Raw genomic sequence first — 16,323 nt, forward strand, 5'->3', positions numbered from 1 at the left:
CATCATTGACTCTGACTTTATTGATTGTGATTAACCAAGATATATGGAAAACAGTTTTAAGTGTGTAGTGCATGGATCTCATAAGGTCCATTAAGATGTTCATTATTTCTCAATTGATGCATCTTAAGCTGCACTTGATGTTTGCAGCAGTGCATTTCCACAGAAAGACTGCACTGTGGGATTGAGTTCATTTTGTTAATTGCATAATAACAACACAGTCGTGTTTCATAGAAAACAGTAAATACTCTTGCTTTCATTGACCTGTAATCTTTGGTATTACTGAAGAAAGTATGGAGTATGTGACTAGTTCCTAAAACCTTGGCATGTTAAGGGCATAAACATTTGTTGAAATGCGGGCACTGCACTTGTAGGGGCCTCGGCCTAATTGCGTTGTAGTCTTTAAACCACTTTCATCTTCTAAGTTTAAGTCAGATTCGTGAGCATATACTAAGCATGGAGGAACACTACACACACATTCCTTGTTCGGGGGAGGAATACACCTCCCTTGCTCACAAGCCAAAGCGATACAGTCATTGGTGGTTACAGGCCAGTGTGAGAGAGCAGGGTAGGGGAAGAGCAGGCACCATGACACACAGGAGAGACACCAGGGTAGGCTCCGAGCCAGGCAGGTTTCTCCTGAGAAGTGACTCCTCAGCCGAATCTGGAAGGGACAGCGAGGAGTTGTCCAGGCAGAGTGTCGTGTGGAGGAAGGATGCATATGACTTACACACATGCTGCCCCTGCTCACTCCCCAACCAGCGATGGGGTTGGGAAGTCCATTACAGGAGCTGGGCGTAATGCAGCTTCAGAACGCTTCTCAGCACAGGGCCGTAGGCAGCCACCACTGATTTATTGGATCTGACACACAGGTGAAACCATTGGCTTTCCTGGCCTGAGGCCCCCATAACTAGGCTCCTTTTGGCTGCCATAAGTACTTGATCAGAAGGGACTTGTGACTTAGCTTGCAGGTGGCTGTTTCAGTATGGTCTTGTAGAGGGTGAAGTTTTTTTAAGACTTTTTTTTGTTTTTTCTGTGGACCAGTTTTAAAGTTTTTATGGAATTTTTAACAGTATTGCTCCTGTTTTATGGTTTGGTTTTTTTGGCTGTGAGGAGGCATGTGGGATCTTAGCCTCGCAACCAGGAATCGAACCCACACCCCATGTACTGCAAAACTTAGTCTCAACCACTGGACTGCCCAGGAAATCCTGAGGGTGAAGTTTAACCATTCCATTTGTGGGAGGCACCTTTGCATCTGCCTAGTCCCATGCCCCTTGCCAGCATATGGAGCTTTTTTGTTGTTGGCTTCTTGACTTCCAGTTGAGCTGTAGTAGTAGAACTGATGAGTTAGGGTCAGGGGCAGTGTCCTGCAAGCCTGAGTCAAGAGTATTGAAAAGGATAAATTCCTTATATTGCACTTAAATGGGAATGGTTCTTAAAAGCCATGTTTGTTTCCAAGACGCTGTCATTGGAGAAGGCAATGACTTGTTGGATAAAGCAGCGGTTAGAGAAAAGCTTGGGGACCCAGGTTGATCCCAGCTGTGCCACTGAAATGTTTCTTGTGACCTCGGCTAAGTCATTTAACCTTACGCCCAGATTCTTAAAACAATGCCCCTGGTTGTGATGAAGATCCTTGAAAAAATTGTTTTCAGCAAATTAGCACTGGCACCTGGAAGCAAAATGGAACCATCCCCTCCCCCGCTTGGCTACTTAGACAGGAAAAAAGGTTAAAGGTGGTTTTTAGCTGTACAACGTTTCTCCATTTTTTTTTTCAGGTCTCTTGGTCCAAATAAGTAGTCTGCTTATTGGAACTGTACTAGTTAATGAAAGCTTTTCAGTGGGAAATCATTTCAAATTGGCAATTGCTCTGGTATGCCGAGCTTGAAAGAGGCTGTCTTCCCATTCTTCCAACAAAAAAATCAGCTGTGGTCTCTGACGTGTTTATTTGGAGGTAAACTCAACCTTGCCAAGCAGGAGAAAGACTGGGAAAAGCATACAGCTTCACTGATGCGGGCCGCAGGCTGGGGCAGCCTTCCTCATTTGGAAAAGGCTTCTTTCTTCCTTAGTGTTTCGTTAGTGTTCTTACATCAGCTAGTACATTAGTCGCCGTTGTACTTTGCACAGGCTCTAATTAGAGAGCCATCAACACTGGGGTCCAGAGGCTCACTGACAATTCAACTGTCATAGTGGTGTCTTAATTGGTTGAGTGTAATTGTCATTAGGCAGCCTTAAAGACATCTGGAGCTCTGGAGAAAAATCAACCCTCGCCCCTTCCATCTCTGTCTTTGCTTCTCCTGGCCAATGTTGGGAAGGAAGCACTTTGAACTTGCCCCGAGAGTCTGGTCCAGGTCCCTCTGCCCCAGCCAGTGTTTCATCCTCAGGAAAACGTCTGCTTCTGTAGCACGAGTTCATGAACATGGTGTCCGAGCACCGCTGCTGTGGTTGCTTTCATGTGTTACAGTCTAGAGCCTATTGCTGAGTCATCACGTAGTACCTGCTGAAGCAGGGTATTTATTCTCCGTTCCCATCATAAAGGAGCACTGAGTGTTTTGTATTTGCCTCGTGAGTCTTTTTGCAGCAAAACATTTATGCTGTTATCATGCTCTTTGGCTGTGAAGAATACAGTTGACTTAGATGGATATCTACAGAAAGTTTTATGTTTACCAAAATAACGCAGCTTATTCTGTGTTTTGTCTTTCTTTTTCGCTTCAGTCGTGTCCGACTCTGCGTGACCGCATAGACGGCAGCCCACTAGGCTCCCCCATCCCTGGGATTCTCCAGGCAAGAACACTGGAGTGGGTTGCCATTTCCTTCTCCAATGCATGAAAGGGAAAAGTGAAAGTGAAGTCGCTCAGTCGTGTCCGACTGTTAGCGACCCCATAGACTGCAGCCTACCAGGCTCCGCCGTCCACGGGATTTTTCCAGGCAAGAGTACTGGAGTGGGGTGCCATTGCTGTGTTTTGTAGAGAGGTTTTAATTAGTCTGGAAGTAAATGGAAGAAGTCTAATGCATCTTGATGTGTGTCTTCTGGGTGTTTCACTGACCATTTGCACTGGAAGTGGGACAGCAGAGAGAAAGTGGTGCCACTCAAACCAGTCGGGCTGTTCCCTGGGGACCCCCTTCTCTCAGCTGTGTGTGAGGTGCTGTGATGGAGGCTGTGGCACTGTGGTAGGGCCTTCATGATCAAGTTGAGGAGACATGGGACGTAGCAGTGAACACCATTTCTTCAGATTCAGGGGCACAGTAGTGGAGGCAGAGAGGTGTCGTGGAGGAGGGGGGCCTGGGCTAGACCTTTAGACTTTATTAGGCTTGAGCGAGGGCTTCCCTGGTAGCTCAGCTGATAAAGAATCCGCCTGCAATGCAGGAGACCTGGGTTCAGTCCCTGGGTCGGGAATATCCCCTGGAGGAGGAAATGGCAACACACTACAGTATTCTTACCTGGAGAATCCCCTGGACAGAGGAGCCTGGCGGGCTACAGCCATGGGGTCGCAAAGAGTTGGACACGACAGCGACTAAGCACAGTACAGCACAGGCTTGAGTGAGGTGGGTGGTTCTCAATCTGGGTGGCTCATTGGGAGCAGCGTTGTCTGGTCCCACCCTCAGAGGATGAGATTTCATTGATCTGGTGTGCCCTTGTTATTGGGAGTTTAAATGCATCCCAGGGATTATAATGTATAGCCAATGTTGGCCCACCTGGCTGGGTCATGAGGAGGGAAGGGGCTCCAGAAAGGTGGATAATGGGAGCCGAGGTGCTAAGGCACCCGTGGTGTGGAAGGCAGTGACCGATCATCCTGGCTAGAGACCGGCTCATGTTGAGGAAGAGGAGACAATGAGGCTGGGAGTGGAGTGAGGCAAGTTTGGGAGGGTTCTCAGTGCCTGGCCGATAGTTAAAGCTTCATTCAGTGTGGAGTTAGGGCCTCAGAATTTACGAAGAGGTCCCTAGTGTCAAGCGCTATTTTAGTTCAACTGTTCTGATTACTGGATCAACAGCAGGGAGCAGGACCCAGTCCCTGACCTTAGAAGCTCATGGGTTCATAGGGGAGATGCACAGTCAGATGACTGCACACACAGCTGCCACCAGAGGAGAGTCCACGCTGCCATCCTGGAAGATGATAGCGCCCGTGGTCTGGTGTGGAGGGTGGAGGGAAAAAAGGAGAGAGAGCCACATAGCCAGATATTTCTGAGGGCTTGGCTGCTGCAGGGCGGCTGAAGGTGAGTGAGGCTCGGGAGTGGGGAGGCTGTCGTGGGGCGACTTGGGGGTGAAGAGTGGGCCAGGCCCAGAGGCAGCGTTGGAGCGAGGAGAGCAGGAAGGGTGTGGACCACACGTGTAGTAAGTAGTGTGCATGATGGTACAGGGGCATTGAGGAGCCCCCCCAGTTTTGCACTGGTGACATGGGATGAGTTCTGTCTCTGACAGAATCAAGAACTCGCAACAGGCCAATTTGGTCATGAGCCAAAGCTTTTTGAGGAGAGCACGTGTTTAATTTTAGGTGAGTGAGTTGCAGCATGAAGGGGACAACTTCATGGAAGAAAAGGTGGTCAGAAGCCTTTCCAATATTAATGGATGCTCCTCTTTCTGCAACCTCTGCCCTCAATCTCTCCTCTTCCCCCAAAAGAGAGAGGCAGACTGTATTTCAAGGCTCACGGTTGTGGGGTGCGGCAGGTTTCAGGTTTGGATTTGGTCGCCGTTGATTTACCTTGGAACTCCTTGTGTAGAGGGAGCTTGCAAACGGTGGGTTTCAAGCCCCATCCAAATCCTGCCCTCTTACCCCGTCAGGGGGCACCACAAAGGCCCTGAGGATGGCTGGTGTGCTCCCACATGCGGGTCACAAGAAGCAGAATGACAGAGACGGACAGAAAGGAAATACATTTTCCTGGTTTATGTAGTTCTTTCTCCCAAAGTTCCTGAGTCCCCTCTGTCTGTCTGTCACTTCTCTCTTATTTCTGAATGATGTTGCCATCCTTCTCAGCCACCTTTTGTGAATTGGCCGGTTCCTTTCACACAGAATTTAACCTCAAGAATCTAAGCATACACAGCCTAGAAATTCACATGTCTCTGAGTGTGTCTGTTGCTAAGCAAGTGGCCTTATTCCAGGGAACCCTGTAGTCAACCTTACGGTGTCAGAGTGAGCCTGAGAGTTTGGGTGCAGTGGGGTGTGTGTTCCTGTTGAGGTCACGTGATCTGGAGCGCTGTCGGGAGGGTCTGGGAGCCAGCGGCCATGCTTGGCCCTGGCCATTTCAATATCTTGCCTTTGGTTGTGTGTCACCAGGGTTAATGACTGTCATGGAGTGAGCGTTTCTGTTTACTGGAGGATCAGTGGTCAGACAGAGGCCCATCAGTCCATTTTAGACAGCACATTTCTCCTGCCTGCCTCTTCACACGCCTGCTCCCTGGGTGCCATCCTACAGAGGGAGAGCCCAGTGGTCCAGCCTAGAGAAGGTGCGTGACAGGATGACCTCTGAATTCATGGTGTGTGTATTTGTTGTCAACTAATAATGTGAGGAAAACACTGCTGCATTTAGTAAGTGAAGCATTCCCAAATCAGAATAACCTTAGTTTATTAAGAAACCTCACGTGAGAAACTGATCTACAACTACTTCATAGATTATCATGTCGTAGACTTCAGTAGTTAAATAAGTCTCGGAGTTATCTTTTTTGGTTCTACACTTGTAACGTGAGGTGAAGGAAACCCTAAAGGAACTGGGGCTTGGCCTCAGGAAGACCGAACACCTTTCCTGTTGTCTGCATGTCTTTGTATTTGTGTGGGTTCATCTGAGGCTCTGACCCCGTATCTAACACGCCTCGGCACAGTTGCTTTGGTGTTGAAGCAGACCCTCTGCAGCAGCTGTGAGGAACTCCGCATAAAGGCCTCTAGTGGCAGGCAGCGCACTACCTCGTCATCTGGCCGCTCCATTGTCCCCGGGGCCTGGTGTCTGCCCAGGTTCTGACCCTGCTTCGGCCGTGATGGAGAGAGTCATTTGTTGGAGTGGCAGGAGTGATAGAGAGTGAGTGCTCCCGCGCCCTAAGTGGGTGAAACCGAGGAGCGTCATGCATTTCGGCAAGAGCTTTTCATGAGAAGGCTGCTGAAGGCAAGATTTAATTGTTTCAGCAAATCAATTAGCCTTTAGGGACTTTAATCAGTCAAATGTGATGCATAGATGAGGTATTAGAAAGCTTGTGCCTGTAAGACCATTAGCCCTTAGCGGTTCCCTGTCTTTTGCCCGTGTGCGTATGTGTGTAAATAGTGTGGCTTCTGCACATTTCTGCTAGTGATCCCTTTACTAGGAGAACTTAAGGAAGCAGAAGGAGTATAATAGTCGAAAAGGAAGGCAAGGAGATCTTGCTCTCCAGTGTTTTAATTACAATATTCTCCTTTGAAATTGTCGCCATTGTGCCATGAGAACGGGGAGCATGCTCGCAGCCTTTCTGTTACCAAGTAGCTGTTTTCTCCTGTGGGGATGACTCGTGTAAACAGTGTTGCAGGAGTGGGTCCCCCCCTGCCACGCCTCCCTCCACTGGCGTTTCAAGGCTCCCACAGGCTCCCCACCGTGGCCCTGCTGTTCACTCCCCACTTGGAACCACTTGTGTCCTTCTTCCCCAGATACACGTCGGGGGACGTGAGGGTGTGGGACACCCGTACCTGGGACTACACGGCCCCCTTCCTGGAGCCGGAGTTTGAGGACGACGAGCCTGGGATGCAGCCCTACGTCTCCTTCGTGAGGATAAACAGCTCGCTGGCGGTGGCGGCTTACGAGGATGGTGAGTGACTGCAACCCTCCTCCCTATTAAGGAGAAAAAAAGCTTGACAAAAATTAAGCAGCTGTGGCCGGCTCCCCCCTGTAATCCCTCCCTACATACACATGGGCACACACACATGTTCGCACACATACACTCATCCTCATCTTTATGTGAAGACGTTGGCCAGTAACCCTCCGTGCATTAGTAGGCATTGGAACACAGCGCCCATTAAAACTGGTGTTTAATTCCTGCTGGAGCTGTCGGGCTGGGTTTTAGTGCCAGACACGAGGCTGGCCAGGCCATCTTAAGCAAATAACTTGTTTGGTGTAAAATATTAAATATACTTGGCCTACTTTTCCTGTTGTCTCTGCTTGATCCAAGGGAAACAGTGAAAAGAGGACAGACAGAAATAATCTTTTGACAAATATGGAAATAGAAAAACAAAAGGCAGGGTCTGCCTTTTCCTGGCTCTTATACACCATACGAGGTAAATCATGGTAATGTGCTGTCTCCCTGGGGCTCGTAGAATTCTTTCTGTGTGCTGGCAACTGTGGATTTACAGAACTGGGTAAGAAGAGTCTAATGATTTAGATGGCCATGATATTGTATACCACCTCTCATGCTCCTAACTTCCATTATATTGTGAAGTCTGAATCTCCAAAATCTCCCCACTTGCTTGAAAGTTGGGACCATGAGATATTTCAGAATGTTAGTGTTCATGTCATGGCATGCTTGCAGATCTTCAGAGGTAGGACAGAACTGTGGTAATGGAGCTGATGGGAACTTGATATGCATATGCCATTAAAAAAAATTAGGGCTGAAATCTTAAATATGTTCATTTTATTGCTCTAACAACACGAACTCTGTTGTTTGAGTTTGGCATTAGTCAGACACCACTGATAGATCTTCCTTTTGGCCTCTAGTAATTCAGCTAAGCTAAGCTAATTCAGTCTCTGGGGTGTGTCATAGATGAGGTGTATTTGTTGAGATCCTGCAGAGATAACAGAGGAGCAGCTTGAGTGTGATTCCTACATGCCAAATTACCGGTGAGATTTTTTTCCATACAGCTCTGCAAAGGTTTGCAGTACTTCTCCATTAGAATCATACACTGTAGAACAATCTGATAGCCTCTCCCTGCCCCCCCGCCCCCCACACACTCTTCTTCAGATTGGAAAATTGAGGTTCAGAGAAGCCAAGTGATTTCCTTGAGGCGGACTTGTTCATCAGTAGTGAATCCAGAACTGTGGTTGTCTCTCCTAGGACGTACCTGGGATCCAATGCTGATTGTGTAATACTCTACAGAGACACTTACAGAATGGTGCATCTGATTTATTTGCACCCTCACGTCTCATATCTCATGAGTTTGAAAATCTGACTTTTGATGGTATGCAAGTGTGCTGCTGGTTTTAGGTTGTTGGTTAGAATTGTCTTTGTCACCCTCCTCCCCGTTGTTGCACAGAAATATTAAGAAACCTTGTAGATATGCCAGAGGAACTTCTCTTTTCACTAAATACTTGGCAAGTAATTGCCATCGTGTATTTTTAAATACTTGGTTTAAAAAAATTAGGTAGTTAAAATGCAAACAGAGCGCAAAAGTATAAAATGTAAAAGAAGAAATATCCAAAAAGAAGTTGAAGAGTTCCTCCCTGTTGCCCTACCTCAAGTTCGTCTCACATTTTGCACACACATTGCTTTTTCACCTAATAACATGTCTTGGAGTCTTTCTGCATTAATGCTTATAGGTAAACCCTGTTCTCTTTCTGTCTGTATAGTATTGCATTATGTGGCTGTATGCTTTATGTATTGGGGCCCTTGGTGATGTCCGTGGGGATTTTTGTTGTTGCTGTTATTAAACACGGTGCTGCACAGCAGTCTCCTCGAGCAGATACTGAGATGGACCTTACACACTTAGACATCCACAGGGCAACTTACTGATAATCACTGGGTTGGAGGCTATGGATGCTTTACACATTGATAAGTATTGCCAGATTGCCCTCCAAAAAGGTTTCACTAGGCTATAGTCTCACCAAAAGTATATGACAGTATATATACAAAAGTGTAATGACTGTTTCCTTATGCTTGCCTGCTAGGTGGCCATGGTGTTTCACCATTGTTTTTGTTTACTTTCATTTATATAATTGTATGTTTTTTCATTGTGCTATTCAGTTCAGTCTCTCAGTAGTGTCCGACTGTTTGTGATCCTATGGACTGCAGTACGCTAGGCTTCCCTGTCCATCACCAACTCCCAGAGCTTACTAAAACTCATGTCCATTGGGTCAGTGATGTCATCCAACCGTCTCATCCTCTGTCGTCCCCTTTTCCTGTCTTTAATCTTTCCCAGCATCAGTGTCTTTTCTAGTGAGTCAGTTTTTTGCATCAGGTGGCCAAAGTATTGGAGTTTCAGCTTCAGCATCAGTCCTTCCAATGAATATTCAGGACTGATTTCCTTTAGGTTAAACCCATTGGATCTCCTTGCAGTCTAAGGGACTCTCAAGAGTCTTCTCCAACACCATAGTTCAAAAGCATCACTTCTTTGGCGCTCAGCTTTCTTTATAGTCCAACTCTCACATCCATACACGACTACTGGAAAAACCATAGCTTTGACTAGACGGACCTTTGTTGGCAAAGTAATGCCTCTGCTTTTTAATATGCTGTCTAGGTTGATCATAGCTTTCCTTCCAAGGAGCAAGTGTCTTTGAATTTCATGGCTGCAATCACCATCTGCAGTGATTTTGGAACCCCCCAAAATAAAGTCTGTCACTGTTTCCATTGTTTCCCTCATCTATTTGCCATGAAGTGATGGGGACCGGATGCTATTATCTTAGTTTTCTGAATGTTGAGTTGTAAGCCAATTTTTTCACTCTCCTCTTTCACTTTCAAGAGGCTCTTTAGTTCTTCGCTTTCTGCCATAAGGGTGGTGTCATCTGCATATCTGAGGTTATTGATCTTTCTCCTGATAATCTTGATTCCAGCTTGTGCTTCATCCAGCCTGGCCTTCTGCACTATGTACTCTGCATATAAGTTGAATAAGCAGGGTGACAATATGCAGCCTTTTGTGTTATTAGGTGCTTGAATTTCTTTCTCTGCGAATAGTTTCCTCATTTTCTTTGGGTTGTTATCTTCTGTGGTTGAAAATAAGGGCTAAGGAAATAAGCTTGTCCTTGATCTTAAATGTTTTTTCAATTTGTCACTTATTCTTCAATGAACTTTGTTTATGGTTTATTTTTCTAGATAGTAGTTATGTGTGTATGTATATTTGTTATTTTAATTTTTTAATCTATGAGTGGGTTTTATTTTGTAATTTAATATATTTGACTAATACATTGCGGTCAGGCTAACATAAAATTATACATTGCAAAATCTTCTACCCGTTTTGTTCAGTCCGTTCTTTTTTTTTTTTTTTTTTTTATAATTTTGTTTATTTATTTTTGGCTGTGTGCTGGGTCTCCATTACTGTTCAGGCTTTTCTCTAGTTGCAGCGAGCAGGGACCACTCTTGGTTGCCGTGTGCAGGCTTCTCGTTGTGGTGGCTTCTCTAGTTGTGCAGCACGGACTCTAGGCGCCCAGGCTTCAGTAGTTGCGGCACGTGGGCTCAATAGCTGTGGTTCCCAGGCTCTGGAGCACAGGCTCAGCAGTTGTGGTGCACGGGCAAGACATGTGGGATCTTCCCAGACCAGGGAACGAACCTGTGTCTCCTGCACTGGCAGGCGAATTCCTTAACCACTGAGCCACCAGGGAAGCCCCTGTTCAGTCCATTCTAAAGCAACCATATTTTTTAGTTTGTCTAGCCTTGCAGTATTTCTTTATTCTAAATTCAAAGTGTTAATATCTATTTTTATCCTTTCCTCCCCCCCTTTAAACAAAAGATTGTTGTTGTTGTTCAGTTGCTCAGTCATGTCCGACTCTTTGTGACCCCATGAACTGCAGCACACCAGGCTTCCCTGTCCTTCACTATTTCCTGGAGTTTGCTCAAACTCATGTCCATTGAGTTGATGATGCCATCCAACCATCTCATCCTCTGTCGTCCCCTTCTCCTCCTGCCTTCAATCTTTCCCAGCATCAGGATCTTTTCCTGTGAGTTGGCTCTTTGCATCAAGTGACCAAGGTATTGGAGCTTCAGCATCAGTCCTTCCAATGAATATTCAGAACTGATTTTCTTTAGGATTGACTGGTTTGATCTCCTTGTTGTCCAAGGGGCTCTCAAAAGTCTTCTCTAGCACCAACAGTTCAAAAGCATTAATTCTTTGGCACTCAGCCTTCTTTATGGTCCACATCCGTACATGATTACTGGAAAAACTATAGCTTTGACTATACGGACCTTTGTCAGCATACTACTTTATAACATTATTCCATATGTTGGCTTTTTTTTTCCCACTTAATGGCGTATCTATTTTTTAATTGAGTAAATTTGACATATAACATTGTGTAAGTTTAAGGTGTATAGTGTGCTACCTTGATACATTTATATATTATAATATGGTGGCCATTGTAGCACTATTTACCGTATTACATAATTATAGTATTATCTATAGTATTATAGTATTTCATTATCCTGTGCATTAGAACCCTGTGATTTATCACTTAAGTTTATCGCTTAACAAGTGATAAATATTTCTGTATTTTTTGTTTGTACTTTTAAACACCACCAATCTTATCCCTCCTGCCCCCTACATGCTGGTAACCACCATTTTACTGTTTTTTTAAAAACAAGTTTGACTTAGATTTCACACGTAGGTGTTGCCATGCAGCACTTGTCTTTCTCTGTCTGACTTATCTCACTTAGCATAATATGGTCAAAGTCCATCCACATTTTTGAAAATGGCAGGAATTTCTTCTTTCTTATGACTGAATAATATTTTATTGGGTATTGTGTATTTTGGGTATATATACCATGTCTTTTAAGGGGCTTCCCAGGTGGCGCTCGTGGTAAAGAACCCACCTATTAATGCAGGAGATGAAGGTTCGATCCTTGGGTGGGGAAGACCTGAAGGAGGAAATGGCAACCCATTCCTGTATTCTTGCCTAGAAAATCCCATGGACAGCAGAGCCTAGTGGGTTATAGTGCATGGGGTCGCAACGAGTTGGACACGACTGAAGCGACTTAGCACTGAAAGATTGTTGCTGGACCACGAAAAGACGGCCGGGATTCTTGGCCTCCGGAGGAGAAGAATTCAGTCCAGGGCCAGAGACAAGGTTTGATCGCTCAGAGCTTTTGTGCAATAGAGTTTATTGAAGTATAAAAGGGATAGAGAAAGCTTCTGACATAGGCATCAGAAGGGGGCAGAAAGAGTACCCCCTTGCTAGTGTTAGCAATGGAATTATATATTTTCTAATTAATTATTACACTGAATCAAAAGAATGTCTGGAGGTTGTAAAGACCTCACCAAACCCACTCCCATAATTTACACTTTAGGATAACAGGATTAGCGTTTGACAATAGAAAGATCCTCCAGACTCACTCCCATAATATACACTCTAAGATATCAGGATTAGTCAGAAGGTTTTCAGGAAGGAGAAACTGTCTTCCAGCTGGATACATTGTTGTTGTATAATCCCTAGTACACAGTTTTAAACTGAGTTGTGTATTAATTAAGACTAAGGAATGTAGAGGAGAAAAAAAAAGCTTGTCTTTTTTTATCCTCCTTGAGAATTCCAGACCCCTCTCTCGGTGGAGACCCCTAGACTTCTTATCAACCTGCCTAGGAAATGACTCTCTCAGCACCATGTCTTTTTTAAAAAGGTATGTATTTATTTGGCTGCCCTGGGTCTTAGTTGCAGCATATAGGATCTTTCGTTGGCGGCACGTGGGATCTTGGTTCTCTGACCAGGTGTCAAACATAGGCCCTCTGCAGTTGGAGTACCAAGTCTTAGCCACTGGACCACCAGGGAAGTCCCTATACCATGTCTTTTTTATCCATTCATCCACTGATGAGCATTTGAGTCATATCCATATCTTGGCTATTGGAAATAATGCTGTAATAAACCTGAGAATGCTCACATTTCGTTAAAGACGTAGCATGAAAGGTTGTCCATGTCAGTATATGGGAAAGGTGCTCCTTTTTCATGGTATCCCATTGTGTACACTATGATTTATTTACATAGTCCTTTATTGAGGAACAGTTGGGTTGTTTCTGCTTTCACTGTTGCAGTGTTGTAGTGAAAAGCCTTGTACATACAACATTTCATATGAATGAATGCAGGACGGACTGTTTCCTGCCAAAAAATGTCTGTGTCAAAAGGTAAATGAAAATGGGGTTATATTATTTTACATTCTTACCAGCCCATTTTCTTAGTTTATCAGCAAAGTTATTTGTTTCAAAATGTTAAGTATTTGTCACTTTGATAAGAAATGGTATCCAGATATTTGAATTTACATTACTCTTAGTGTGAGAGACGTTGAATTTTTTCACATGTGTACCTGCCACTTGTAATTTTTTTCTTCTGTTATTTTTAGGAGTTAAAATTTTTTTTAAATTGAGATGTAGTTGATGTACAATACTATATAAATTTCAGGTGTACAACATAGTGATTCACAATTTTAAAGATTGTACTCCAATTTTAGTTATTATAAAATACTGACTATATTCCCTGTGCTGTACAATATATCCATGTAGGTTTTTTATTTTATACATAGTAGTTGGTACTGCTTAAGCTTCTGTCCCTGTCTTGTCTCTGTCTGCCCCTCCCCATTTCGCTCTCCCAGTGGGAACCACTAGTTTGTTTTCTATGTCCATGAGCTTGTTTCTTTTTAGTTATATTTGCTAGTTTGTTTTAAGATTCCACATATAAATGAGATCATGTCTTTTTCCATTTGATTTACTTCACTTAGCGTAATACCCTCTAAGTCCATCCATGTTGTTACAAATGGAAATTCCACTGTTTTTTATGCCTGAGTAGTATTCCATTGTGTGTGTATGTGTATATATATATATATATATATATATACCCTGTGTTTTCTTTATATCTGTTGATGGACAGGTTGCTTCCATATCTTGGCTATTGTAAATAATGCTGCTATGAAGATTGGGATTGCATGTATCTTCTCAAATTAATGTTGTTTTTTTTTTAATATATACCAGAGTGGAATTGCTTAGTCATATGGTAGTTACGTTTTTAGTGTTTCGAGAAATACTCTTTTCCACAGTGTCTGTACCAGTTTACTTTTGTACCAGCAGTGTATGAGGGTTCCCTTTTCTTCACATCCTCGCTGGGATTTGTCATTTGTGTTCTTTTTGATGACAGTGTTATGGCTTATCTTTATGTTCGAATCTTGACCAATATAGAGTTCATCCTGGAATAGCATATGAATCTGATTATATCTTTCCAACATCTCTTAGTAGAAAGCCTGTCTCTACCTCACTGGTTTGAAGTGCTACCTTTACAGATTTTTATATATGAAACTCTTAGTATTTCAGTCTGTTTCTAGATGTTACATTCTGTCCAATTGGTCTGTCTAGTTGCTTACATTTACATCATCACATTTCAGTCATATTATTTTGGGTTTCATTTTACCCTTCTGTGGGTAAAACCTGTAGTACTTCCTTGGCTGCATCATTTGCGTTGAAATCTTTGATTTGTCTCAAATTCCTTCTAGTATTCCCAGGTGGCGCTAGGTGGCACTAGTGGTAAAGGACCCGCCTGCCAATGCAGGAGATGTAAGAGACGTGGGTTTGATCCCTGGTTTGGGAAGGTCCCCTGGAGGAGGGCACGGCAACCCACTCCAGTGTTCTTGCCTGGAGAATCCCATGGACAGAGGAGCCTGGTAGGCTGCAGTCCACGGGGTCACACAAAGTCGGACACGACTGAGCAACTCAGCACACACGCACTCCATTTAATATTAGAATTGTTTCTTTGATGATAGCTCCTGAGTTTTCTTGTTCCTGTCTCACTCAGCTTGTTTTATCAGGCTGATAGGAGTTGTTACTTTCTGAGATAAGCAACAACTTTTCATTCCTCCCTCCCAGCCCCAGACCTCAGGTGGCACTGTCTTTAGTCTTACTTCAGTTTAGCAGATTGGAACTATGATTGTACTAACATATCCATGAGTAGCTACTTCTGGGCAAAGACAGATTGAGATAATCAAATGCACATTTTGTAGTGCTCCTCTCCAGAGCAGTGAACATGCGCTTGTTAGGCAGTGCCATGGCACAAAGGAAATTCACCTTGGGGGTCTGAAATTTGTGACTGTGCTCCACAGAAAAGAAGAATAATACAATAAAATGAGTTAATGAACTTCAGCTCCCTGCTTGTGCCAAAGGGAAGCTCTGTAGCCGTGGAGACCCCCTCGATGGTCTGTCTGTACATGTATTCTCCACAGAAGGAATCAGGTCCAGAGGGGGAGATGGAAGCTGCTCTGGGAGAGAGTAAGTCATCCCCATGTCCTTTTTAGCCTCCTTGCCCGGCAAGAACACTACACGCACCTGGGGTGGTGAGATTTGGCAAGATGATCCACACTTGTGATTTTTTGCATTCCAACCCACTGGCCTCATATTTCTTCTGCCTTGTTTCCGATTGTCAGCACTGGCCGCCCTCCAGTTTGATTTTACCACTAATTGTGTTGCACGTTATCATACCGAAATGAATCAAATCAGAATGCTTTTCCTGGAGCATTAGATAAAGCAGCGAAGGTTCTGAGTAATGAGCAGATGCTGCTAATGCAGGGACAGTGCAGACCTTGCCAGGACTCCATCTGCTCCATGCTTGCCTGCCTTTGGCCTCAAGCCACCACATTAGGGAATGGCAGTGTACTGGAAACCCGATCCCTGCTTAGAGTTTGTCTCAAAAACTCACTCTTTGGTTAGAAATGAGATTACACACTTCTTAGGTGCAAAGAAGTTCTGATTTGTCCCTGAAAGCAGAGAGAGGAGAGCAGAGACCCAGTGCTCTTTAGCATGGGGAAGCCTAGCTGGGACAGCCAGCAGTCATCTTTCTGGGGTGCCATGGAGCCAGGCAGAGTGGCTTATCCACTTGTGCAGTCCTCCTGGTGCAGTTGTCTGCGCGCACACATGCTCCATTGTCCAGGACTCTGCCTGCCCTGGGCTGGAGTGACTATGATTTCTCATTTCCTGACATGTGTACAATGGATGGGAGTGGGTCTCTCCAAGCTTCTTTTCAGCAGTGAACAGTAGGACCATGTTTTACTTAGGCGGCTACTGAGACTAGGTGCTTCCAAAGTTTTAGTTGTAATTTTATGCTTAATAAAAAAAAATCGGTTCTTCAGTAGTTTTGCTTATGTCTCTTAGATGTTGATGACATTTCAGTTCATAACATAACCTTTGAATGCAGTATTCAATCTGCTCCGCTCCCCTGATCAAAACTGAAGTTTCAGAAGTGGATTATTAACATAATTGCTTGGGAGATGGCTAGCATACCTGACTGTGGAGGATTGGGTTTGTTTTTTTTTTTTTCAAAGCTTTCCTTCTCTGGTCATTTTTCTCTTAAAGTTTCAGTAAGTAATTCTTTTTTTTTTTAAATAAATTTATTTATTTCAGTTGGGGGCTAATTACTTTACAATATTGTAGTGGTTTTTGCCATACACTGACATGTATCAGCCATGGGTTTACATGTGTTCCCCATCCTGAACCCCCC

At 44.2% G+C, this 16,323-nt stretch overlaps 1 protein-coding gene across 2 annotated transcripts in view; it reads left to right on the plus strand.

The window, feature by feature from the left end:
• FBXW8 (F-box and WD repeat domain containing 8) overlaps positions 1-16,323 on the plus strand; it is a 117,553-nt gene that overhangs the window by 40,906 nt on the left and 60,324 nt on the right. For both annotated transcript variants that reach the window (XM_081539705.1, XM_081539706.1), the window contains exon 5: positions 6,600-6,757. In XM_081539705.1, the coding sequence (XP_081395831.1) occupies positions 6,600-6,757 (158 nt within the window). The remainder of the gene's footprint in view (positions 1-6,599; positions 6,758-16,323) is intronic.

This window comes from Giraffa tippelskirchi, chromosome 11, assembly GCF_054371585.1.
Source record: "Giraffa tippelskirchi isolate mGirTip1 chromosome 11, T2T-mGirTip1v1.2.pri, whole genome shotgun sequence".
In the NCBI taxonomy this organism is placed as follows: domain Eukaryota; kingdom Metazoa; phylum Chordata; class Mammalia; order Artiodactyla; family Giraffidae; genus Giraffa; species Giraffa tippelskirchi.